The 27,820-nt window shown below is 42.3% G+C and overlaps 2 protein-coding genes across 3 annotated transcripts; one reads left to right on the top strand and one right to left on the bottom strand.

Moving 5' to 3' along the window:
* Window positions 1-11,719: 11,719 nt before the first annotated feature.
* Window positions 11,720-20,008, top strand: C1GALT1C1 (C1GALT1 specific chaperone 1). 2 transcript variants are annotated; one of them, XM_035113776.3, is made up of 4 exons: window positions 11,720-11,783; window positions 12,569-12,663; window positions 15,003-15,083; window positions 17,611-20,008. In XM_035113776.3, exon 4 carries the CDS (start codon window positions 17,627-17,629, stop codon window positions 18,575-18,577), a length of 951 nt encoding a protein of 316 aa, XP_034969667.1. In that variant the 5' UTR covers window positions 11,720-11,783; window positions 12,569-12,663; window positions 15,003-15,083; window positions 17,611-17,626; the 3' UTR covers window positions 18,578-20,008. The 2 variants fall into 2 exon arrangements, with proteins under 2 accessions (XP_034969667.1, XP_034969666.1); XM_035113775.3 differs by lacking the exon at window positions 12,569-12,663.
* A 527-nt stretch (window positions 20,009-20,535) lies between these two features.
* Window positions 20,536-27,153, bottom strand: MCTS1 (MCTS1 re-initiation and release factor). Its single transcript, XM_035113777.3, has 6 exons — window positions 26,997-27,153; window positions 26,474-26,626; window positions 25,704-25,801; window positions 24,021-24,154; window positions 23,345-23,412; window positions 20,536-20,744 (listed from the first exon to the last, which is right to left on the bottom strand). The coding sequence occupies exons 1-6, from the start codon at window positions 27,005-27,007 to the stop codon at window positions 20,663-20,665; spliced, it is 546 nt and encodes a 181-aa protein (XP_034969668.1). The 5' UTR covers window positions 27,008-27,153; the 3' UTR covers window positions 20,536-20,662.
* Window positions 27,154-27,820: the final 667 nt, after the last annotated feature.

Below are 27,820 nucleotides of genomic sequence, written 5' to 3'. Positions count from 1 at the left end.
GCCTGAGTTGACTGGGAGACTTCGGAACCGGAGTAAAGAAGCAGTGGAAGAAGATTGGAATGAATTTAAAGTTATTTAAGAAACAAGCATAGAATAGAATAGAATTGATGGAAGTGAGGGAGATACAAAGAGGTTGTAGATAATACAATGGTGAGAGATAAGTATTGTTAGAATTAGATATAATTGAGTAAAAAGAAAAGATATAGTTGGGAGTGTAAAGTATTAAGAATTAAAAGGTATAGAAACAAGTTAGTATTAAATAAAAATTAGAGATTATGTAAGATTTAGAAATTACTAAAGATGATTTATAGTGGAACGCAGTTAGAGGCGGAATGAGGAAGTCAATAGATTTGAAATAAGGTTTATAAGTGAGAGTTTTTCATTTTTATTTTGTTTTTTGTGTATGTTTGTTGTATTTTGTAGTTTTGGATTTTTATAATGTATAGAGTGTGTTTTGTAGTTGTATTTTGTTGTTGTTATAAAATTTTAATAAATATATTTTTAAAAAAAACAAATTGAAACAAACTCTCAATAAACAGTGGGCATTGTATAACCTCCCAGCAAACTTTGTGCAATCAAATCAGAATGAGATGTCAGGCCATAAAAGGGAATGCTCATTGTGCTTGCAACTTAAGACCATACCTCCCAGGACAAATTTTGCAGCAGCAACAAACTTTAATCCTGATGGCAGAGCAAATAGACATATGTTTTTTTATTAATGCCAATACATTTCTTGGAATTTTTTTTAAAAAAAGTATTTTGGCTGAATTTTGTCATTGCATATCTTTCGTTTCCCCTCATGCAAAATGCGTAGGCTGCACATCTGTTCAAGTCTGCTACAAGCCAGGCAGTTTTCCAAATGATCCTTGATAAGTATCAATCAACTCCCTAACAGGATCCCCAGCATCTTTTGCATCTGGTCATGCTATGAATCTAGCTCACATTGTGCCAATCACACTTTCTTTCTCTTTTAATGTCTGCCTCTTCCAAGTTACAGCTTGTCATTCTGACTCTCTGAGAGGCATGTATTACTGCTTATTGACTTTGATGCCTTACCTACCTTGGCAGCTGAAGCTGTTGCTCTTCTCGCCCGAGTTGTGTGGTGTGCATCTGCAGAAGCATCTGAACAACGTGTGGAATTCAAAGGCTGAGTTACCACGAGAATGATCAGATACCTCAAACCAGTACTTTTTTCTGGAGGGATGCAGGGGTACGCATACCCCTAAACATTTGTGAATCTTTGTACTTTTGTCGATTTACTGTATTTCCCCGATTTGAACTATAAAATGCTGATTTTCTTGAGTCAAAATGAGAGTACAGTACCCCTAAACTTTTTTTTTAAAGAAAAAACACTGCTGCAAACCAGGGGGGATATTTCCAGCAGCTGTCATGCATCTCTCCCCTGCTCCCTCTCTCTCTAAATATATGTTTGGATGGGTCTGTATGGGACTGTATGTGTGTCTTCTCACACTTACTCTTTCTTTCTCTTTCTCCCTTTCTCTCTCTCTCTCTGTGTCTTCCTCTATAACTCTCTCTCTAACTCTCCACTTTCTCTGTCCCTCTCTCTTGCCTAGCTGTCTCTCTCTCTATCAGGTAGTGTGGAAGGCAGGGAGACCGGGACTGAGCAGAGAAGAGAAGGCACCACAAGCCCTGTAAGGGAGGCTCTGGGCTTTAGGAAGGAGGTGTGAGACTCTGGCAGAGTCCGAAAGTCCTCTTCCCTCTTCTTTCACAGCTTTTGGAAGGAGGAGGGCTCTAGGAGGGCTCTAGGACCCTGCCATAGCTTTGTGCCTCCTTCACAAAGCTGGGCACCTCCTTACCCACCTTTGGGAATGGAACACAAAGACTGGGAGGGGCACCAAATTTTGGCATCTCACAGGGCACCCTAGTATCCAAGTCTGCCATTGGGAAAACCTACAGTAGGTGGAGCCAGAGCCAATCACAGGCACAGCCTACACCAGGCATCCCCAAACTTCGGCCCTCCAGATGTTTTGGACTACAATTCCCATCTTCCTTACCACTGGTCCTGTTAGCTAGGGATCATGGGAGTTGTAGGCCAAAACATCTGGAGGGCCACAGTTTGGGGGGTGCCTGGCCTACACATTCTAATTCCATCCCCATCCTTGTTCCTGCTTAGTTTGACAAGGGCAATGATGAGACTAAGGAGGAAGAGAAGGTTGACAGTCAGTACTATCCCTTGGACTGGTAGCAAGTGAGAAGACCAGGAGGTAGGGGCTAGCTGAAGGCACACTGTGATTGTTGAGACAGTGCTCTATACACACACACACACACACACACACACACACACACACACACACACACCAGTTTCCACTGCCTAAGGCAGTCACTGCATTCTGCCTAATGGTAGGGCCAGACCTGACCCAGAGAACATTATTGGGCAGTATTCAAATGTTGTAAATAAAAAAAATTCTCTCCCTCCAGTCACATATGGATTTTTTTTCAAACTACTGTTTATCCCGCCCTATGCCACTCAGTGCTCCCTTGCTGCTCCTAACTTGGGAATTCAAAGTGAGCTGCTTTGATTCATGTGCTAATATTAATTATTTTCCTGTGCAGATCATAATATCCCTTTCCATCAGGGTTTTGTTGCATCAGTCAGCTCTACCTGTAATCACACACACACACACACACACACACACACACACACACACACACATGCAGATAGATGGATAGATGTAGGGATAGATATAGATATAGATATAGATATAGACATGGTGTTTGCTATTCACCGAATCTGCTTGCAGAATTTAGGGTTTATAATGAAGAACTCTAGATGCATCAAAAGTAAATTACAAAAGGAGACACCAATAATTTACTGCATTTTGAGCACTTGGCTAGTTAATTATGCTGATGTTATCTTTATAGACAACAACTCAGACAATGCACACCACTGGATGCAGAAATGCTATTAAAGATTGAATAATGGATGTGAATTCTGCCTCTAAATTTAGTTACCAACCTTGAATAACTTCAGCCTGAAACTCTAACTCTCCGCCAACAGACGGAAGTCTCTGGTAACAGGGAGATAAATGAGACCTTTTTTCCAGGGACTGGACGGTCATTAAAATGCCGCCACTGCAAAAGACGTCAGTAGGCATGTCAGTGGTTACAGTTTGACATTACTTGAAATAAATTTGCCATCGGGTATATCTTGATTACAGCTCATCTCCAGACATGGGGAAGTTGTGACTCATAGGTAATGACCAGTTATTTTAATGTCCATGTGGAAGCTTATTAGATGAGGCACCTTGTTTTTTTCTGCTGAATGCTTCATTCACTCAGAGGCAACCTGTTGGTGGAAGGCCCACTTGCCAGTGATGGGTGGAGCCAGAGCCAGAGGTGGTTGGGGACAAAAAGATGTGGGAGGGACCAGAATCAGTGGCAGGCAGGTTTGAAGACAGTTGTGGACAGATCTAGCACCAAAAGTGGAAGGGCTAGCAGTCAAAGCAGGGGGTTTTTTCTCTCTTCCTGTTATCCCCTTTCCTTTCTCTTATTTATTTCTCTTCCATTGCCTTTCTCTTCCCTTACCCCCATATTTCCCTCCTTGCTACCAGCATGAAATCAGGCCCAATGCCAAATGAAATTAAGCCAATACTATATGCAATCATTAAGCTGCAAGTTTCCCAGCCCTGTATAAGACATTGCTGGCATCCGTCTGCCTCGGGAGACCAGCTTCGTTTGCTAAGCAAACGCTACAACAAGGATGTTGTCTCTCTAATGAACAGTAAACATGGAAATGGAGAATAGAAATTGAATTATCCTACCTAGGCAGACTTACTCCATACCCATGAAGAATGGAGTATACTCACAGCTACTGTTGGCATTCACCTGTCCTGAGAAGCCATGAAAGAGTATGTCATTAGATGTTACAGTGCCTGCTGTGGCTATAGAAACCAATATGGGAGAGACATGATTCATTGCAGCTGGAGCAAATGGAGGCATCTTGTTTTGCTGTTACTTGTGCACCATGTTGCCAGCCTTCATGTCACGTTTACAGACATTTTTTGTAACATAGAGTTGGTCTGCCAAAGGCCTGGTGCCTGAATCCAGCTCCCCATAGAGCATGTCCTTGATGATCCTTCCGTCTTCCATTCTGTGGGCATGACCAAGCCAGCATAGACATCACTGAAACAGGAGTGTGAACATGCTGGGAATGTGGGCTTGGGAGAGCATATATTTGTTTGAGACTCTGTTTTGCTATGTGATGCCCAAAATCATCTTGATGCAATGCATGTGGAAGGCATTGAGGTGGCCCTCCTGGTTGGTGTAAGTTGCCTGTGACTCATTTCCATTAAGCAGCATGCTCAGCACACAAGCCTAGTAGACCTTCATCTTGGTATTGTTTGCAAACGTCACATTTTCCGAAACCCTTTTGGAGAGGCAAGTCATTGCCAATACGCTTGTCCCGCTGAGCATCGATGGAAAAGTTGCTGGTTTCAATGGAGCCCAAGCAGACAAAACTTCAAATGTATGGTCACCAATGCTGATGCGTAGAGTGCTGTTGACGTCCTGACCCAGGATGTTGGCTTTTGTCAGGATGATAGTGAGTCCAACCTTCACACAGGCTTGGGCAAAATGGTTGGTGAGTCTCTGTAGACCTTTCTTGGAGTGCACAGTCAAGGGTGTGTCATCTAAAAACAACATCTCTTGGATAAGAACCCCCTGCGCTTTTATCTTGGTGTGGAGACATGACAGGTTAAACAAACCCCTGTTGCTCCTTGAATGGAGTTTATGAAAATGTGTGCATTAGTGAAATTAGCATACAACTACTACTACTACTACTACAACTACAACACATATTAAGTGATATTGTTTGCAAAAGTGTGTGTTTCAGGCAAAATTTCATCCAAAACAACTGTGCTTATTAGGAAAACACAAGCATATGTGCATTTTTATGTGAATTGCTTCCTTTAAAAAATATCACAAATTGTGTGGAATTGTGGAGAGCTGAAGTTGGAAAAATAAGAGAAATCAGAATTGACAGATTCGTCCATCTCTGCCTCTCACTCTGTAAGTGTCATACCTGGCTCGTTCCTGTATCATACAATATTGTCAGTCCAGTTACAGGCCTTAAAGAGCCACATCAGGTTAAAAGCTTTTCCTTTCTAATCTTTTTTCCAGTAAAAGGGGGACAGAAAGGTCAAAAATGTATTGGGGTGACACTTGAAATCTGCTGCTGCATTTGTCATGCTGTCAAGAGCATGGAGAGAACCTGCCTTAAACAGCAGCAGGAAAGCAATTTGTTGAAGCAGTAAGTTACAACTCTTTGAAAAACATCTCCAGCACCCTGTTACATGATCAACAGCATCTGAAGCAGGGCTTGATGATGCAGAACAGAAGATATATAATGCACTCTTCAAAATTACCTCCAGTCTGCAGGATTTGATCACCACCATCTGCATCTCATGCTGGGAAATGGTCCGAAGCATGGATTGCCCCAGCCATGTGCATTCAGAGATATGACTTGAATATCAGTGCTCAGAATGCAAAATGTGAATATACAAATGAAACCTACGGTATATCCTCAACTCCTAACCAGAGAGATCTTTTTCAAGTTTCAGACCACCAGTCAGACAGTGAAGCCCTCTCCAAGTATACTATAAATTGTAAGGTGTTCATCAGTTTTACTGGGGGAGAGGGGTTCTCCCCCAGCTGGCACTCAAATTCTGTTGTTTCTGAGCATGTTAGGTCCTCACTGGACTGGTGGTTCTCTCCCCTCTCCCTCTATTTTTTGTTTTATTATGTATTTGTTTGTTTTGTTTTGTTTTGTTTTGATTCGATTCTGCAAACCTTGGGTTTTCTCTCTATGTCAATACCCATTTGGGCTTGAATCCTGCTGGCACCCATTGCCTGAATTCACCATTAAAAGGAGGGATAGCTCATCTAAGTTACCATTATTAAAATAATAACAAGTAATTATCACACCATACTCACTATGTCAATTCCTGGATAATCAGAACTCTAGGTTGAGCCCTTTACTCTCACAATTCTGGGTGCTCTTCCCATCATTGTTCCTGTCCGTTTGCATGTTTCACTTCCTTCTGTAAGTATACAGTACTGTACTGCTTGCTACATTCCCACAGCCTTTGTTTAAGCGTAAGTTCCCTGCCTTACAGAAGGTTCCCTTCTCAACTCCAGTAAGCTCCACTGGATGTTTCCTGGCCCTTCCCTCTAGACCAGAGCTTGTTCCAAACTGGGGTTGGAAAGGGGTTGGTTTAACCTCAGTAAATTGAACTACTGTGTCATGAAATGGTGCATGTCTAAAAAGTTTGTCACCAACATGAAAAGTTTGGAAAGCTCTGATCTACACTTTCCTTACCAACTCCTTCTCCCTCTCTCCCTCTCTGCCCCTGCTTTCATATTTCTGCTACACTTTCTCCCAGTCTCCCTCTACCCTTCAGATTCAGTTTTTCAGGCTCCCCTCTCCCCAAAGCTATCCACTTTGCCTGCTTTCTCGCTCTGGGTTTGAGGCTCTCACCTCAGGGGGGGGTGCTGTGGGTTGGGAAAGGTTCAGAAAAGGACAAACAAAATGATCAAGGGGATGGAGCAACTCTGGGAAGTTCAGCTACGAGGAACGGTTGCATCATTTGGGGTTTCTGGTTTGAAGAAAAGGAGGAAGACAGGAGACATGATAGATGTATATGGAATTATGTATGGTGTGGAGAATGTGGGTAGAGAGAAGATCTATTATTTGCAAAACAGGAATGCAAGAATGCCAGGAAAATAAACCAGACCAAAAATAAAGGTTTAAAGCTTTATACAATAAGCAAATGTTACAGAAAGGATGTTCCCTCCTTCATGAAGAGTAAACCTTGAAATGGAGAATAGAAATTGTAGTAAACTGGTTTATCCTATCTAGGCAGACTAATCCTTAATGATTAATCCATACACACAAAGGGTTGGGTATACTCTTTCTCACACATACCCTAAGGATCCAGGCAAGAGATCCTGTAACAAGCAAAAATAGGGGAACAGTTGAATGTTGCAGACACGTGCCTCATTGGATTTTGCTGTTTAAGTCTTTTCCGAATTATAATCCCTTCTTTACTTGTCTTCCTCCCAATTGGTTCTTGGTCTTTTCAGTTACACTAGAGTCTCCAGGATTCCTCAAACTCGGACCTCCATATGTTTTGAAACTACAATTCCCATCATCCCTGACCACTGGTCCTGCTAGCTAGGGATCATGGGAGTTGTAGGCCAAAAACATCTGAAGGGCCAAGTTTGAGGAAACCCGCACTAGACCTTAATTGGCTTTTCTGTTCCAAACTGCCTTCCCCGCCTTGGCTTCTCCACCAAATTGCCTTCTCCAAATTAGCACTGAGACAAAACTGTCCGTATATCTATATGGGATGGTGAAGCACTGTGCTATTTCACAGGATCCAGAATGCCATTGGGCTGCTAAAGTAGCATAGGCAAAATCCAGGTTTGTTTCGATACGGTCCTCTTCACATGCATAGGAACATCACACATTTCACATAGGCACAAAGCTCAAAATAACAAAAGTCCAGATTGTCTGTTTGTTCATCTGCTTCTTTGCTTCTTAGCCCTCTTTGTAAGCAAAATCCATTCTCATACAAATACACACACACACAAATGTTACTGTTCTGTCCATTTTGGCTTGGTTTCAAGGCTGAATTGCTCTGCAAAAATTAGTGGTCCATCTAACTGGGTTAAAAACACAACTTAACTTGTAAAAGGATGTAATAGAATAAAGAGGTTTAAAATTATACATGAATATATCATAAGCATAAATGTTTCTAACAGTAACTTATTCTGTTGCCAAATACACAAGTTGGCCCTGGTGTATCTGCCTATTTTTATTAAGCTTAACAATTCATTTTGCTTGTACTATATCAAAGAAAGATTCAGTTCAGAAAATTCTGGGACCTTCTTTTCATCGCCACAAGATGGCAAGCTTTCCCTTCTTACTTCTCTTTAATCCTTCTTCTCAAATACTACATGACCTTGCAAGAGAAGTCCCTGGCAAATCTTGAATGACTTCAGTCTTGCAGGGTGGGCTAAATTTAGCTGAAGCCCCTTTCCCTTGCTACAGCCCATTAATATGTTTTAAACAAATAAAGCAAGAGCACACAGTCACTACAATTGCATAAAATTAATCTGCAATCTTACCGATCCCTGACTCTTTCCTGCTTATGAAGTTCCAGGACTGGATCGGAGGAACCAGGTGCCAGAATTCACCACGAACCTCTCCCCTTGTTCTCTTCTAATGGCAATGGTGCCCACCTGAGAGGTGCCGGAACTGAGTTTTGGCGAGTTCCGGCTGGAAAAAAAAGCCCTGGTTGATATAAACATTTTTGTTCTCTCTGAGATCAGCAGGCTGCCCATGGGAATAATTTCAGGATTTAATTTCACCCAAGGATCACTAGAGTTCACCCCTGTTTTCACTACTAGAAATAAGCTCTGGAATAAAGTCAAAGGCTTTATTAGTTCAAGAGCCATCAACTACACACAGAGACATGAGAGAGAGAATCCTTAGGGTTTTTTCAGTAATATTTTCTGTTATGGGGTTTCATTCTGGCTTATTAGACAGGGTGTGCTGCTCTTCTTGCCCAACCCTTGTTCAAAAATAGAAATGGGGATATAAAATTCGGCATTTATATTTGGCCTTTATTGTTGTTGTTGTTGTTGTTGTTGTTGTAATTTGGAATGTCTTAATGTGGTTTGTATTGGATTGCATATTAAATTGGAAATTTTAATATATTTTTTAAAAAATATAGAAATGTGATAATGAGAGAGCCATGACTCCCATTGCCCTTGACCATGCCACTCCTTGAGTTTGATTGGTGTTGGGCCTTTTCAGTGGTGGCTCGACATCTATAGAATTCTCTCCCCAGTGAGAAGGACCACCCAGGACCGTTGCTGACATCTTTTCAGGGCTAGGTAGGCTTGCCTTTCCCCCCCAGCTTTTGCTGAACTGAGCTGATTTTGTTCTACTTAGCTCAGTTGATAGAGAAGAATCTTAATCTCAGGGTTGTGGGTTCAAGCTTCATGCTTGGCAAAAGATTCCTACAATACAGGGGGTTGGACTAGATGACACTTGGGGTCCCTTCCAACTCTACAGTTCTATGATTCTACAGTTAGTTGCTACCAAGGCTTCCTGTGGCTTTTATGGAGGGTGTGTGTGTGTTGTCTATATAGATATGCATTTGTGGGTAGATATGAACATTTGTGCGCATATGTGCATGTATGTGTATTAATGAGTTATAGGCATATGAAAATATTGACGTTTTACAGGAAATTTTTAATGGTATGGTGTATTTATGTTTTTAAATTTAATTCACTTGGGGAATGTTTAGGCAACAAGCAATCAAATGGTCTTGCAGCAATAACACTAGGTGGGTATGGGCCATATATTCCCTGTCCCAAACTTTGACCTTCCTGGGCCATTATGGACTCCTTCAGGCCCTTAAACAAGTTCCTTTTTGCAGTTTTTGTAGGTCGTCTTCTACCCACCTCGTAAAAGGGAAGGCGGGAGGTCAAATGCCAACCAACAGTCACAGACATTTGCTGGAGAGAGATAAATGCCTAAGTATTTGCCTGCACTGGTGTGTCACCACTGGTGTGTCACCAAAGCCATGAGCAATCCCTTCCTCCCACCACCGCAAGGAGGCTTGAAAGAAAAAAGTGTTGAAAGCACTTTGCAGGCTGCAAGGTTCTACCAAAAGGATTAACAAACAGAAAGTTCTACAGAAATGATTACTGCTTGGAACATTCAGAGAATGACCTGAACACCATCTTGGTAGTCAAAACAACCCCAAACTAATTGGTAGTTGTTGTGAGAATGAGCTCATATATGTTTATATCCCTTTGCTTTGATCTATGCTAATTGTCTTGCTTTGATGCTGTGTTTATCTTGAGATGTTGGGATGGGATGGGAGAAGCTTTTGACAGTTGCCACCTATGTCCTCACTGGTCAGGTGTGATAGGAATTCCTGGCCAAAGTTATATATGTTGCTTTTTAAATGAAGGATGTATGCATGTTTGCTTGGGTGCAGGCAAGGAGTAAACTTCTCTGTTCCATGTATGACTCTGTACTTTATACCCTTAGTCTTGCTCCCCTAGACATATTATCTTAGAATTGTAAGGTTGGAAGGGACTCTAAGGGTTGTCTAGTCCAACTCTCTGTTGATTTAGATGTATGCCTACTATTCCTCCGGGCACCATCCCACTTCTTGACTAAAATACAAAATCTTGTTCATGTAAGCACAAATATGCCTATTTGTTATATGCTTAGATACACCTTAAAAAGAAAGAGTTAAGAACCAAAAGAAACAAAAATCAGCAGCTTCAACAGCTGAGCTATTCTGCCCCTTTTTTTTCATCCAAAGTCTGGCAGAGCAAGCGAGCTTTGCTCTTCTCACACCCCCAAAGGTCAGGGATGGGGTCCATAGATGAACTTGAGCTGTAACAAAAAGCCTTGAGTTTTGCTGCTTGAGGGTGTTCTAACCTCCTGTTGTTGTTGTTTTAAAAAATGCAGAGTAGAGCCCTGTATCAAGGTTTTAACAACTGGTGGATCACAGGATCTTCCCTATACCAAGTCAGATTATTCTATTATAGTAAACATTTCTATGGTGCTTTCAAGTGTTTAATGCATTTTCTGTGCATTATGCTCCTTGCAGCAGCCCTGAAAGGCAAATCCGGAATATTATGTCCAAATATTAGAGATGTGGGGGATGATCAAGGCAAGTACTGATTAATTCTTTCTGCTTTGTGGAGAGGAACTCTGCACGTACCCAGAGATACCCAAACTCAAGTGAATTTCTACATGGTGGGAAGGAAATCTGCACGTCCTACAGATATGCAGGCTTGGGTGAATTTCTACATGGCTGGTAGGGAACTCTTCACATGCTCAAAGATGCTCTGGCCTAGTTGAATCTGTACCTGTGGAACTGAACTCTGCACATGCTCAGGTATATGGAGCCCTGTGCGAGGCAGTTTTGTTTAACTGCAGCATGTTTATTTCGCCTCCCTTTTGTCGAGTCGATTTAAAAACGCCACACCTGCCAGGATTATTGCTCCTGAACTGTTTCCGTGGCAACACCGGAGGTGAATGACGGAGAGGCGGCTGAAGTGTCACAGTCTGGAAAAAGAAGACGCATGCGCAAATGAACAGGCACGCGGGAAGGGAGACTCGCGAAGTTAGACCGTTCCCAAAGAGGTCATAGATTTAATGCCACTGTCGCAACACTTCCTGTTTCCGACAGAATGTGCGGGCAAGCAATGCAAATAAATAGAGGAGATAATACTGCTTCCCAGCCTGCATTTTAATAACACCTCGTGGAGAGTTTCTTAAGATTTGGACCTGGGTTCATATTATCCCTCACTAGGAGACCCTGAGTCAGCCAGTTTCTCAGCCAAAACACGGGAGGGGAAAGTTCTACCCATCTGGAAACTGGAATGAGAATGTCCAAGATGAAATAAGACTTATTTCATATTATTATTAAATAATAATAATAATATTAATTATTTTAATATTATTTTTAAAAGCGCTCGAATGAATACCGGAAACGATAAGCGTGCACAGCGAGCTCTTTTCTTTCTACCTCTAAGAGACTAGTTGCGTCATGCTTTCTCCTCCCAAGCCCTCCCTCCAGAAACGCGTCCGCGTAGGGGGCGTGGCCAAGGAAGAGTTGCGGTTTCCACCATAGAGAGAAAGCGGAAGCGGATCCGGTTTTTCTTCCTAGAGCGGGAGGGGGGAAGTGGAGGTCGGTTGTCCCGGCACCTGCTATTGCCAACCTACCTAGGTGAGTCTTACGGGGTCGGGGGGGGGAGGCTCCCCTTCCCTGATGCAGGGACACGTTTAAGCATTTGTTAATTATCATGGCATTCGCATCCCATCCTTCTCCCTCCCTCCCCTCTCTGCTTTATCTCCACAACAGCCCTGCGAGGTAGGTTAGGTGGGGGATATGGTTGGCAGGCCTAGTACGCCTCGTATGATATGAATAATATCTTCATATTCTTTCTGTCCCTGCTTTCCTAAAAGGAGCTTGGGGTAATATAGCCATTTCTTTCCTCTCCCCCCCCCCCCAACTCCATTTTATGCTCACAACCACCCTTTGAGGTAGGTTTAGGCTGAGAGAGACCATGGGTTTCATGGCTGAGTGGGAGATAGCTGGGGGTTTTTATTTAAAAAAAACAAAACCCTAAACTGCTCTTCATCCTGACAAATTGCAGAGGGCTGTATACAATAATTGGCAAAGTGGAGAATAGTAATAATAATAAGAATGCAATGTCACACCCTCCCTGTAGAAAAAAAACCCGAGAGGCTACAAATTATTATAGAACTGCTAAGCAGGCAACAGTCAGTTTGAAATGCCTGAGCAAACAATAATCATGTAAACAGGTGGCAAAAAGATTGTAGTGGTTATTCAAGTTGAACTTCCATATAAAGGCAGGGCACCACCACCCCAAAAAAAGTCTAAAACACAAGTATTCAGCCTCTTCCCCCCCACCACCACCACCATTCCTCGTTTTGATGCTCTGTCTGCTGTACCACATTGGCTTTTACTCACCCCAACCCTCATTTCAGGGTCTCCTTGAATGCTTTGTGCATTTGTGCATCTGTTTAATAAGCTGAACAAAGGAAATTGTCTTATACAAAGTCACACCCGTTGGTCCATCTAGGTAAGTATTGTCTACACTGGCAGGCAGCGGCTGTCCAGAGTTCAAGACAAGGAGTCTCCCAGCCCTACCTAGACATGCTATTGGAGATTGAACCTGGGATCTTATGCGTGCAAAGCAGATGCTCTCCCACTGAGTCACAGCCTTCCTAGGACTATACCACACACACATTCAAACTTATTATTGATGCACAGATGCTGCACTAAGACCAGATCCCAGCACAGGGCTGGATGATGTAAACTGCCTGAGTAGGAGAGAGGGAGCAGGGAAGGGGGCGGATCGTCTCTATCTTTGTGGCCTTGATTTTACCAAAAAAGGAGTATATTCGCACACATCTGCTTTTGAAACTTTTAAGGCTGCCTTAGGACACTGACAACAAGGGAGTGGCCTGTGAAATGAATGCCAAAATCAGCCTCTAAAACAGCCTTCCCCCAAAGTGATGCAGTCCGGATATTGCTGGACTCCAGCTCCCATCAGTCCTAGGCGCCATGGACTATGAAGTTCCAAACATCTGTACAGCACCAGGCTGAGGAAGGCTGTTCTAAGGCATCAAACCTCCTATTTGTCTTGCTGCTGCGTACCATGTGTCATGTTTTCCAAGGGCTTCAGTAATCCTTACGACAACTGGGCAAGAGATGTTAGTACAGTGGTACCTCTACTTACGAATTTAATGCGTTCCGAAAGCACATTTGTAAGTAGAAAAAAATTGTAAGTCGAATCCCATAGGAATACATTGGGAGAAAAAATTTGTAAGTAGAAGCAACTCTATCTAAAAATTTGTAAGTAGAAAAAATCCTATCTAAACCGCATCCAAGATGATGGACGGAGCTCTATTCGTAAGTAGAAAAATTCGTAAGTAGAGTTATTCGTAAGTAGAGGTACCACTGTATAGGTATTACAGGGTGGCAATGGGGGGAACCAAGAGAATAGTTGCTTGCCTAAGATCACCTTGTGAATCCACAGCAGTTCAACCAACCAAGATTTGAACCAGCTAGGGACTTCCTACTCACTCTCTCACCCACTAGACTACAGTAGCTTTCTAATGCAGTGATAGGCACCGTGGATCTTTGGGTCTTGTTGTACTTCAATTCCCATCAGCTTCAGCTAGCATGGCCAGTGATCAAGGATGATGGGAGTTGTAGTTTAGCACCATTTAGAAGACCACGGGTTCTACCCTCTTACTACAGTGTATTTAGATTTTAAATACAAGGGTGGACTAAAACAATTTAAATACAAGGGTGGGCAAAAAAATGAATTATTAGTTACATATAACTAAATATGAAAGGGACGCAGGTGATGCTGTGGTCTAAATCACTGAGCCAGGGCTTGCCAATCAGAAGGTCAGCAGTTCGAATCCCTGCAACAGGGTGAGCTCCTGTTGCTCAGTCCCAGCTCCTGCCAACCTAGCAGTTTGAAAGCACATCAAAGTGCAAGTAGATAAATAGGTACCTTCACTGGCGGGAAGGTAAACGGCGTTTCCGTGTGCTGCTCTGGTTTCGCCAGAAGTGGCTTAGTCATGCTGGCCACATGACCCAGAAAAACTGTCTGCGGACAAACGGGTCCCTCGACCAGTAAAGCAAGATGAGTGCCACAACCCCAGAGTCGTCCACGACTGGACTTAATTGTCAGGGGTCCTTTACCTTTAACTAAATATAGAGAAGGAAAAAAGTAGTTTCTCTTATCCCACTCCACCAGTTTGAGACCCAACAGTGCTGTGCTGATTTCAGTTAAAGGCCAACCTCTTGTATAATCCTTCCTTAGGTCCATCTTTCCTGCCATATGCACAATATCTAACTTATCTTCAATCTAGAGAAACTGTCATCCCCTAGTGCAAATTTCTATCTCACTGTGTCCAGAAATAAAGAACATTCTGGTGCAGTGACTTTTTGCTGCTACAACAGCATAGTTAAAAGATAACTAGGTGATATTAAAACAAAAAGTGTGGGCATCTGCTATTGGTATGTTAGCTTCACAGCAGCTATGCTCTGCATTTTTCCCCCCTCAGCATGTACAATGCTAAGGTGAAAATTATTTTTTTAAACTTTCATGACCAGATAAACCTAGAAATTAAGTTTTATTTGGAGCTGGAGTATCTTGTCTCACAGATCATAGAATTGTAGAGCTGGACAGAAGAACGCCTTTGTCTTGCAAGGTAGTAATGCTGTTCAGAACATCATATAGTTCTGCCCATATATGTTGGCCAAAGAAAAGAATGTATAAATCCCAAATGAAAACAGAATATATACTTTGGGCTGCCTGGCTGTTTTGTGGTGGGGACTTTCAGATTTTTATACAGCGCATAAAATTAACACGCCACACTTTTTCTTTTCTTCTTTTTTTAGTGCTATTGATTTATTTTTTCCTTTTGGAAAACCCACCTACTGACCAGAGCACTGTGTGACATCAGAACAAAGATCCTTCAGGTTTGTGGAAATAAGTTTACTGAGTGATATTCAGCTACTTCATAATCAAGGTGGACCTACTGAAACAATGGATTTGAGTTCAGTTGACACCACTGGTCTCAGTGGGTGTGGTCTGAGTATGATTGACATTGAATAACACCCCATACTTCCCACTTGCAGGGGTTGGCCAGGTTGGGCTCTGCCAAGGAGGGAGCCAAAATCATGCCTTTCAACTCTGGTTCTGAGTGGCTAGGAGGCTGCCCACCCATCTGTGCAGTCCTCCACTGCTCTGGATAGCCAGGCAAGGCATGCAGGCTGCTCTGGGCACTTCCGCTGAGGAATTTGGTTGCTGGTGTGGGCCACCACAGCAGGGGGCGCTCCCCAGTCGACCAGCTATTAGAATTGTGAGTGGGGTGCCCAGCAGAGCTTGGGGAGGAAAAGAAAGACAGGAAGAGCAGGCAAGAGTTGCAGGAGGAGGAAAAAGGAATGAAGGAGGCAGAAGGAAAAGCTGCATATGGAGAGAGGCAGGCAGGCAGATGGACAGATGGAGGAGACACAGGAGGAGGAGCAGAGCAGACCCAACCCTGATGACCACAGAGGAAGTCACTGGCAGAGAGTGAAATACGATGAAAAGCAAACTTTTTGAGTTTCTGGTCCATGCTGTTGCCTGGCTCAAAGGCAACCTCCTTCCCTAGGGTGCTGGGTGGTCAGCGATACAGCTGCTTGCCAAGGGCGCAAGGGAGCCTAGGTGTGCCTCTGCCCACTTGATACAAGTCTTCTTTCCCACCACCACCAGCATTGGTAGAGTTTGTGGAATTTGTTAGAGTGGTGAATGCTTAGAAGCTTATCAGGGTTGCTCACCGAGAAGACTAGTAATGGAAAGCAGGCATTCCCTGAATGACACATTGCCTACCATAATCAATATTTCCCCTGCTTCATAGCTGCAGGAGAGTGTTTGGTATGTTCAATTCCATGCTTGCAGATGACAGATCTGCAGGATCTACCTTGCATTTTACTAGAACTTTGGAGACCACTAACCAAACCAGCACCCCACCCCTTGAGGCGTGTGGAGCCAGATCCAACATAGTAGCTCAGGATGCAAGGCCAGTTATCTGCTGCACCCTATGTACAGCACATATATATGGTGACCTAATCTCTCCAAGGTGAAGAAGGGTATTTAAATATAATTCAAGAACAGTTCAAGGGTATAATTATGAGATAAAAGCTACTACAGCTGCAATAGTGCAGCTGGTTCCTATAGTTAGCCTCACTGAACTGTTTGAAACTTAATTCTAATTAAACATGGGATTGCACTGCAAGTAGCTGTTAGACTATTGCTGTTATAATGACCACTTTTTCCAATTAAGAGGTTGATATCTTTTATCACAGTTTAGCCAGAATGTATTTGTCAACAAGCCAGCATGAAAGGCTCTCTCTTTCCTCATCCTCCCTTTCACAGAGATGTTAGTATTTTATGCAGCTATGTCATCCTTATAGTAAACCAATTGAAATCAATCAACTTGACTCATTTTAGACCATTAATTTTGTTGGCTCTACCCTGAGTATGACTTTAGTCACATAAAGCCACTAGACTCCTGCACAGGAAATCTCATCCTACTTTATGCTATGTTATGAGTGTTTGTTCCTTATCACCAGTGGGAAAAAAATATAATGCTAAACTTCCTCTTCATTTAAGCACTTGAAAGCAACAGCTGCCTTCCTAAGATATGACACTGAAGCCAGAACATTTACAAGATTCTATTAGATTCCCTCAAGTATTTTTCAGGTAGACCAGGGGTAGTCAACCTTTTTATACCTACTGTCCACTAATGCATCTTTTTGATGGTAAAATTTCCTTACCGCCCACCAGTGCTCAATGGAAAGAGGATTCAGCTTGTGCCATAGAACCCCCTACCGCCCACCTAGAATCTTGATACACCCACTAGTAGGGTAGGGACCAGGTTGACAACCCCCGAGGTAGACACTTTTTCTGTTGAGCCTAGTGTTGTCTCCTCTGACTGGCAATAGCTCTTCATCATCTCAGGAGGCCACTGAGATGCAGGCCCACCACCTGCTACCTAACTGGAGGTGCTGGCTAGTATCCAGTTTAACACTAAGTAACCATCCCATCAGCACAGGGATTTACACTTGCACAATGATGCTTTGACACATACCAATCCCCACCATGCTCTGGGTGGGTTCTCCTAACACTCCAGAATAGATTTGGGGAGGATGCAGGGGAGAAAGAGGGGGCGGAGTCCTGTTGCAAGTGTTAAATCCTTGCACTGATGGGGATGGTTACTGTATGCTGCATTAGATACAAGCCACTGGAACTTGAACTCAAGCCATTGTACACACATGGAAAGCGTGTGCTGTGCTCATTGAGCTATGGTTCCTTGGGAGAAAGTCCTGTCATACTCAATGCAATTTACTCCTTAGTGTGTTGAGGATTGCAGCCGTAGCTGGTTACAAATTCAGATGGGGTATTTGTTTGTATACGTGTTTGACAAAAAGCATGTGTTTCTTCCCCACCTTCCCACCCACCCAGATCTCTCCTAGGAAACATGATTTCCGAAAGCGGCTCATTTGTGAAGGGCATGATGCTTGGAGGGATTTTCTGCGTCTTGGTCACGCTTCTAGGACACATTAAGATGGGCCACAGCACTACGTCTCACGAGCACCGCCATCTCCAGGCTCCCAAAAAGGAGGATGTTTTAAACCTCTCTGAGGATGAGCGCCTGGAATTGAGCCAGAGCATCCGTGTCTATTGCATCATCCTTGTCAAACCAAAAGATCTTGGGCACTGGGCAGCTGTTAAAGATACATGGAGCAAACACTGTGACAAGGCAGAATTCTACAGTTCCGAGAAGGTCAAAGTCTTTGACTCCATCGTGCTAAACACAGATGACATGTGGTCAATGATGAGAAAAGCATACAAATTTGCATATGAAAACTACAAAGATGACTTCAACTGGTTCTTCCTGGCCCATCCTACCACATTCGCTGTTATTGAAAACCTAAAATATTTCTTGCTGAAACAAGACTCTTCCCAGCCGTTCTACACGGGCAGAACAGAGACATCTGGAGACTTGCAGTATGTGAACGGGGATGGAGGAATCGTCTTAAGCATAGAGTCACTAAGGCGGCTTTACAAAGTTTTTGAGGATCCGGACAAGTGTCCTGAACAAGGTGGCATGATTTGGAAGCTCTCTGATGATAAGCAACTAGCTGTCTGCTTGAAGTACACTGGGGTACACGCTGAGAATGCAGAAGACTCTGAAAAGAAGGACATCTTCAACACCAAGTCAGTTGGCTCTCTCATTAAAGAGGCCATGTCGATTCACCCAGATGAGGTGGTGGAAGGCTGTTGTTCAGATATGGCTATCACCTTCAGTGGATTAGCTCCTAATCACATGCACGTTATGATGTATGGAGTTTACAGGCTCAGAGCATATGGGCATAATTTTAACGATGCCTTGGTTTTCTTGCCTCCCCCAGGCTCTGATAATGATTAAGACTTGTTCCTCAGGAGATGGTATGTGAAGGGTGTAAAATGTGTAGTCTTAATGTACTGTATAGTATCCTTCAGCAAACAGCATGTACATAAAGTGATCCAAATTTTGTATTTGAAGGTAATGATGTAACTACATGTTTTGCACAACCTGGTTTTATAATCTTTACAAGTGGGGAAAGGGGTGGGGGGCTTAAAAGCAACTCTTCTAGAAATTTGAGTTGTCTTCTGAAAAATGGTTAACAAAAATCTGTAGTGGGTATATATTTAAAATGAAAAATCATCCTCAGTCTACTGTAAATTAAATCTATTTTTGCAGTTTTGGGGTTTGTGTGTGTTCCATCCTTTCATAGTGGCAGCTTTTCATGCTCGAAGGGGATGGAAAAATACAAATAATGCCTTTAAAACAGCCTTCAGTTATTTCCTTTTGACTTGGTGGGATGGGAGGTGAGCTCAACCTCATTGTTCATTTTTAAATAAAACATTTCTCTTGTCATTCATGTAAAAATGTGGTTAAGTACGTACTCCATTAGGCACCCTGAGGCTACTACTCCCCATCCATACACCAGTTCTTACTGCTAGACCCCCTTCAGAGTACCCGGTATATGTGGCAATGCAGATAGATGCACGGAGGGGGCAGCGGGTAATGAACACTTTAGGTTAGGAGTGTGGCGAAACCCCATGTGTAGGAGTCAAATTTGGTCCTCTAGCCTACTCTTCTCAGGCCACAACTCACTTGATCCATCCTTTGAGTATTCTTTCGTAAGTGGGATGCATCCTTGGAACTGTAACAGCTTATTTGCCTGGATGGAGGTGGGCACGGTCAACATCTCTGGCTTGTGTGTGGCTGGAATGTAACCTACTGAATAGCCATCTATTGCTCTGCCCACTTTTACTTCTGGCCTCACAGGTTGCTGATAAAAGGAATGAAGCTCATGGGCTTTAAAAGTTTATCCACTGCAGTTTTGTGTTTCCAAGGACTGCTGCATGCCTAGTAGACCATTCTTTTTCCTTTTAAGCAACAGGCCTAGGGTATCCAGAGCTCCAGGTCCACTAGTGCAAGATACTTCTGCTTGTGGATCAGAATTTTCCCCTCCTTTCCTCCCCCCTGCAGGGCTGGGGAACCCTCTGGAGCAGATTTTTGTGGCACATAGGGAAAGGAGAGAGAGAAGGCCCATTGCATGAGCAGAGTTCTGATCATGGAGCACTGGATGCAACTTGCAGTTACCATCATTGCTTCTGAAGCTTTTCAGTTTCCAAATAAATTAGACCTCTGGAGTAACTGCTGCCTCATAGAAGTCACTCTGAAGTTATGGGTGTGTGTTTTGTTGTGGTTCGCAGCTTGTTTTTTTAAAATTGTCATTGTTTTTAAACTGCTTTCACCCTAAATGGTCACAATAATAAATAAAAATACTGATTTGTGTTTTTAAAAGTACTAATAAGGCAAGTTCAATAAGGTGTAGTACAACTTACTTGAAATGCCTGCTGAAATAGAAAGGGTTCTGGCAAGCAGCTGAAATTTAACAGGGAGGGAACCTGTCTGGTCTCAGGCAGGAGGGAGTTGGGCAGAATCAGAATCACACCACTCAATGTATGGACCCTAGGGGATAAGCCACTAACAGAGCCCCCCTCAAATATCTGAATGACATGGCAGGGATATAAGGAATCAGCCAGTACTTCAGGTAACCAGGCTTTGCAAATTAATAGAAGAACCTTGAACTTGCCTCAAAATATGGGCAAGCAGGGCAAGCTTTTAAGCACCAGGGTTATATTCAGGCATTGTGGGCTGCACATTCACAACTCATTTTGTACATACTCTGGTTATTTGCAGTAGTCATTTATTACACTAGCTATTACTGAAGCACATATAAACTTGGTTTGACAATTTCATGGATGTATGCACCACAGTTCATGAGAGTTAAAACGCCAAAGGACAGGTGTAAAGAAAACCATCTCAGCTGATGATATTTCAGCATTCACTTGATTTATTTAGCATCACCATAAAACAAAGTTTACATATAGCCACATATTTTAAACAGAAGAATTAAAAACATGCCAAGCTGACAGGGAATGGATTCTTCCTGCTGCTTCACTTATACGTCTTCATATGCCAGAGACCATCATTTAAATAGTGGATATTCTCAATGCCAATTCCTTTGTTGACCTTCTCACTGTAGTGGAAAGGAGGGGGAAAGAACAGCAAACATTTATTTCCAGATTTCCAGGATAGGTACATCCATAATAGTTTATAGGGAAGGATAGTTGATGAGAGGGAAGCAGGGGAGTTAATTTGATCACCATCATACATCAGATTACAGTATTTATGTAAATAATCTAATGTGCACCCTAATTTTCGTGGTGTGATTTGGCCAAAAAAAGGTGTGCATTACATTTGAGTAAATACAGTAATTTAAAACTGTCCTATAATAAAACAGATTACTAGGTCCATCTTGTCAATGCTGTGTTATACTGAACTACATACTTGTACACCCTCCAAAATTTGTGGACATGACTAACCTAAGTCCAATAGGCATACTATAACTTAGCTAGCTAAAGCACAGTGACTGACATGGCTCTTAGGCAAATATTTTCTTCCAGCACTATTTCAGATCCTTTTAACAAGATCCTGGGCCCTTCTGCGTAAGAAGCTTAACCACTAAGCTACAGCCCTTCTGATTAAATAATATGGAGTACTGCCGCTTATTAACACATGCAATTGGAAGACGACTTGGTGGAACATCTACTGCTGATCTGGAAGGTAATTCATTTTGCAAATTGCCTGGGCAAGGGCCTCCAGTTACTGATCTGTGCAAAACCAACATGGTGTGCTGATTACTGCCAATATTAAGTCCTAGGAGGCCCAGGTTCAAAGCCCCACCAGCCATAAAGTTCACCAGGTAACACTGCCATCTCAGCCCAACGCACCTCATTAGGTTGCTGAGAGTGGGGGAAATAGAGGGGTGGGGAAGAGAACTATGTACATCACCTTGAGTTCATTGGAGGGGATATACATGGCACAATCTCTTGTAATAATAAAAGATTTTCTGAACTCTATAGCCAGCCACAAAAGATCTATCCATCATCATATTTCTTCAAGGGCTCAGAGAATGCTAGCAGTAAAAGTGCAATAGAATGTTATTAAGGCATATACTTTAAAATCCTGGCTGAGGAAATTTATAGCTGAGGACATTTCATTTTTGTGGGAAATCTCAAAACTCATAGTTAAGCCCACATTCCATGTCTGGATCTTAGTTTTGAATATATGCATCTTCTAGGAAACAGATTGCAAATATACATTTGATCTAAGAGGTTCATTTCACTATTTAGTTGCCACTTAAAGAAAAAAAGGGGAGAGGAAGGACAGTTACAACCAATGAAAAGTGAATAATTTATGGGTTTTCCGAACAATTATGTAAATGGAGAAAAACCTAGTCTTCCTTTGGGGGTGGGGAGCTTTCAACCTAGAGCAGAAAATAAATTTACAGTACTCCTATTACTGATATGCAGTTGAATTACACCCATAAGGAACTACTGCTCTGTTTTAGAGATGCAGCAATATATAATAAAATATTCCAATGAAACCTATAATTCTGCTAGACTTGGAAATCCATGCAATAACAATACAGGCAGGCCCCATTTGCATGGGGGTTACATTCTGTGGTAGCATACACGTCAGTGAAATCGTGTATAACAAACCCACTGAAAAAGCCAGCAAATTCCCTGTTCTGCCCTGCCCTTTTAGTGATGTTTCAGTGACAGCTTTATGATGTTTCTGGGACACTTCCAGGTTTGGTGTGATATGCGTAAAACAGTCACACACATACAGAACACACGTAAATAGAGGGTTCCCTGTATGCTTCAGTTTTGGTTAGGTTTGGTTTGGTTTGGTCTGAAGTTGCTTCGTGTTGCCTTGGGCAAGATAAAGTGACATCATCATCTTCATCCTAAATTAGTAATTTTTCTTTTTTGAAGTCCAACATCCTATCAGATGAGACTTGTATTAATTATGACACTAATGCATGCTTCTTTCCAATACTTTTGGAAATAGAAGAACAAATTTAAAGTGAAATACTGGAGGTGATGGGAAAAGCCTTGTCATTCCGTAATGGAACAGGACAATGCAAGTTTGTATTTAAGCACCTGGTAGTCATGTGTGACATGGAATTGCATGCAAGCAAGTGGGCTGGCAGAGAGAGAACATTCCAACGCTCTTCTGCACCTAGAAGAGAAACCAAACAGGTTGCCCAAGAAGAGACATCTCCTCCTCTGCACCCAAATGCAGAAATGGGAGTGGGCATACAGGAACTCTTGGTGCCAGCTGTACAGCTTAGCAACTTTTGTGGGCTTATTTACAAGGCTGGGCCAACACAATCATGAAAGATCATCAGACAATATGAGATATCCACAGAGATGTGAAAAACAGTGAAAGACCTATTTGAAGGTAGATACAAAGAAGCCCAAGCTGTGGATCACACAGCATCAGCTCCTCAAGGGATCATCAACAGCCTGAGAGAATTTCATTCTACATTTTGGACCATTTGCTTTAGTATTTGAGAACTATAAGCCATCTTTGGTATATTGGCAGAAAGCATATTTATTTTTTACCTACTGCTACTATTACTGCTACATTTCCATGTTACTGTGGCAGCTGGATGAGTTAGGTCTGAGTTAAAAGAAGTCTGAAATTTTCAAGCCCTTCATGTTGGCCTGAGCTACTCCACTCTAAAACAGGCAATTCAGGTACATTATTTTTCTTAGAAAATTAACTCACATATCCTCTGCTGACATCTTCATGACTCCAACACACAGGGCATGTTGCTTTCCTTCGGCCATTATTGCCTATAATCATCAGCTAAGGAAAACATCTGATATGTAGTATTGAAAAAGACAACAAGAACAGCAGCAGAAAGACTAACAAGGGAAACACTATTTCAAAATGGTCACAAGAATAGTGTGCTGAAGCAACTAACCTTTCCCTGTAACTATGGAACATTTAGGTTTATAGTATATCTAGAGGCATTGAAAAATACAAGACTCTCAGTCCCTAAAACCTCAACCCTTTCACATCCAAGAGACCAATTATGTCCACCCAATTTACTTGTTTTATTTTTAATCACACTTTTCAGACATAAATATTGTCTCACAAAGCAACTCACATCAAACTAAGTAGCCAGCTAACAAACTAAGACAAAGCATGCAAGAGAAAGGTAGAGGAAGGAGATCACCCAATCCAGCCCCTGGACCCTCTACAATCATCCAATAGTTTGCTGTCCCCCCAAGTTGTGCCAACATTTATGTGGAAAGATCACCACACTGAACTATAAAACCTAAACATTTAATGCAAATTTTAAAAACCCGAACCCTTTATGTTCAGTACAGCTTGCCCTGTCAAGATGCTACAGTGAAAAAGAAATAATGAGCAACACAGGGAAGCTATCCAAGGATACCACGATTGTATCAGCAGCAGCAGGATAAAGTTTAGCTCCTGGAGACGTCAGACCAGGGCACATGATATTTGCTCCACTAAGTACAAATTTAATGGCTCCTTTGTCAACTTGTTGATGTGGTAGAATGAATGGATCTGAGAAGGGGCAGGGGGAAATTAGAATAGATACAACACTGACTGTTATCTGAACATTTAATACATTCATCATTTAGATTATACAAACAAGTGTGTACTATAAAGATACATGAAGTTGTATTGATAGAAAAATGGTGTCACCAGCAAAATATTCCACCACAGTGATCTTATACTGGGTAGGTTTTAGGTATTTATAATCTTAATACATATTGATGAAATTTAAATCCATTTATTCAAACATTTATTTCAATTAGGTTACTTTCAAAGCAGCTTGCATGATCGTTCATGTTAATTCTGTAAACAAATTACGAAATAAACTATGACACTGAGAAAAAGAAGCCACGAAACTGAAAAAAGCAGTCATAAAAAGCCTTCAGCAGAAAAGGAACAATTCATGCACAACTCTGCTGGCTACCAGTTTGTTCCGTGCCCAATTCAAAGTGCTTGTTTTGACCTATAAAGCAACATCTCAGGACCACAATACCTCAAGGATTGCCTCATTCCATATGAACCAACCCAGACCCAGCAATCATAATCTGAGGCCCTTCTTTGTGTGCCTCCTCCACAAGAGGTCCGGAGAGTGGTAACCTGAGAATGGGCCTTTTTTGTGATGGCTCCCCACTTGTGGAATGCTCTTCCCAGGGAGGATTGCCTGGTGCCTTTGTTACATAGCTTTAGGCTCCAGGAACAACATTCCTCTTCAACCAGGCCTTTGGCTAATTAAACAACTTATGGCCTTTTAAACTGGCGGTTATAATATTTGTTTGTTACTAAGTTATGTATTTTTGTGTTCTATATTGTAAACCGCCTGGTGATCCTCAGATGAAGGCTGGTATAGAAATGTAATAAATAATATAACAATAGTAAGCACTGCAGACCCTCACTGTTCAAAACCAGCAATTAAAGCAGGCAATGACCATTTTGCATGGGGGTTACATTCCTGACCCCCACAAATGTCAGTGGAGTGAGCATAAGCCCTCTCCGCCCCCACCCTCTTTTCTGGCCACTTCCGGGTTGTGGCAATTGCACACATATTGAACAGGTCATTGCCTGTAGTAATTCTCTTTTTTTATCCACCTCCATGTTCCTTTACACTCTCTAATTGTAGTAGCTAACCTTCTATTCCCCTCAACTTAGTGAATGCACTGGAGGAAGATAACTGAACCAAAAAGGCAAGCCTCATAAAGTATAAGTTAGAGGCAAGCAAAAGGGAAGTATAAATATGGAATGGAATGGGCAGGCAGCTGTTGCACACTAAACAAAATAAAGGACATAATCAGAAGAACACATTTTCTTTAAAAGAAACATCAGTGGTATATGAAAATACCCATAATGCGCAATACAGCAACTGAAAAAACTGGAGAATGTACAACTTAATACAGATACAAAGCAGTGAGCAAGTAGGCTTTTCACTTCTCACTTGTAGTTATGAAGCCACCTATTTACACATATCAGAGTGCAGAAAAAATTGCACGCTTTAATAGTTATGACAACCCCACTGCTGCACTCTTTCAACTGCAACCCAACATGTCTTCTCCAACACACTTACATTTATGAAGTAATCTGAGTGTGGGGTAAAATGGTCCTTCCCTTTGCCTGAAGAACAACAATTCTCCATTTACTGTGAGGATTTCTATATGTTCATGACTGGAAGATACAAAGTTTATGAGAAATTTCACAGTTCTGAGCAATAAGGAAGTGAATATTTCAGACTGTGCATGCCTACAATATTTCATGTATTCATCAAAACCAAATGGTTTAACTCTTTCAATATTTACATCCACTCATCTAAATAAAAACCATGACAGATTCAAGGATTACTGGATATTATTACCCGCAAACATGAATAGACCAATATTACTTAGGAAACATGTCTCGGCTACTCTTTGGAAGAATTTACTGGACATTTCTGAATATAAGAGAACATCTTCTTTTACTGAAAATAAGAGCACATATTCTTCTGCTCCGGAGAGTCAAAAATTGGCAAACGACCTGAATCAGTTTTATAGCAAAGTCAAGCATTATCAACTAGAGCAATTCACTCAGCGCCAGAGGCACCAACAACCACCTCAACCTGTTCTGAAGTCACTACAGGGACAGAAGGCAAAAGCTCCAGGCGCAGTCGGAGTGGCTCCTCTTTGCTTGAAATAGTGTTCTGCACACTCCGATCCTCACACAGATATTTAACAGATATTTTGTATAAAGTATGTTTACATTGTAAAATTAGCCAAAGCAAATTCCAAGTATGTAAGTACTTGGCGAATAAATTACTATTCTATTCTATTCTACTCAGGAAACAGTGTGAAAGGAAATACTCACCAACGTACTATCTTCACAGGGTCTTTCTTTGGCATAATTTGGTTTAGCCATGGTTCGATCCCAGGAAACTGGTCTATCAGCTGGTTCTTAATGCCTTTAATAACAGACGTTTTCAGTTGGATGCAGTTGGACACATTCTCCTTTTCATCAAATCTGCCAAAGGGAACAAGATTTTCAGAGGAGACTTCCCAATGCACACAGATATTGCTCAGGGCAATAAAAAAAACCCACATAAAACATTAAGTCACACCCGAGGGTGCAAATGCAGAGTCGATGGTTTTAAGCAACGAGTCCATTTGATTCTGGCAGGTCGCACTCCTGAGTATGCCTTATTTAAAGTCATCAGCAGTAAAAATAAAAAATAAGAAGGACATGAAATCCTAGGCACATTTTCTTTGAGGAGAACGGTGAGGGAGGACCTCAATTCTGAACAAACATGCCCAGGATCCCACTGTCAACAGCCAGAAAGCCCCAGGCTGTGAGGCCTTCGGGGATCAGAATCCTGCCGCCGCCCCTTACTCACTTTTTGAACATCTTGGCGGGGTTCCCGCGAGAGCACTAAGAATCGAGGGACTGGAAGGCCAGCGACTGACAGCAGCAGCAGCTCCCACGCAGGCCCCGCTCTCACTCTCGAACCCGCGCAAGCACGAGGCCTCTCGCGGATCTTCCTTTATCTCCAGCGCCAGCCGCAAAGGAAACCCGCGCAGTTTTACGGCCTCCTCGCGTCGCGGAGGACAGCTCCTTCCGCGGGGCCCTTTTCCGAGAGAACGCAGCAGCAACCGGAAAGCAAAGTAAAATGTAGAACTACAACTCCCAGAAAGCCAGGCGGTAGCTTGCTTTTTTGGCCTTCCGGACTTTGGCGCTCCCGTTGCTATGGAGACCAGTCATCCACAGTTTAGCTTGCCCTTTTGTTTTTTGTGGCTGGAGATGAAAGCTGCAGGTCTAACCCCACTTACCTGGGGAGTGCAGCCCCACTGAATTCAAGCAGAACTTACCGTACTTCTGAGTAGGCATTGTTCAGGTTGCAACCAAAGCACCTGTCAAACACACCTATACGTGTGTGTGTGTGTGTGTGTGTGTGTGTGTGTGTGTGTGTGTACATTCATTATATATTCATATACCTGTAAATAATCCACTGTATGTATCATTAAGTGCTTTTGAATAGTTGGTTTTTTAAAAAAAAATATAGAATCACACCCTTGCCTCCTTGCTTAATGGTCATATCTTTATGGTCGTCCCACACAGGTTCAACATTTGATCAGAACTGTTGCTTCAACCAAATTATTATACTTATGCTAGTATTTTTGTCACTTGGTATTTCAAGTTACTTTGAAATGCTGATTTGCA

Source organism: Zootoca vivipara, chromosome Z2 (genome assembly GCF_965207765.1).
Source record: "Zootoca vivipara chromosome Z2, rZooViv2.hap1.1, whole genome shotgun sequence".
Lineage (NCBI taxonomy): Eukaryota > Metazoa > Chordata > Lepidosauria > Squamata > Lacertidae > Zootoca > Zootoca vivipara.
Note: the sequence above shows the minus strand (reverse complement) of the source record. Positions and strands in the feature narration are given on the sequence as shown.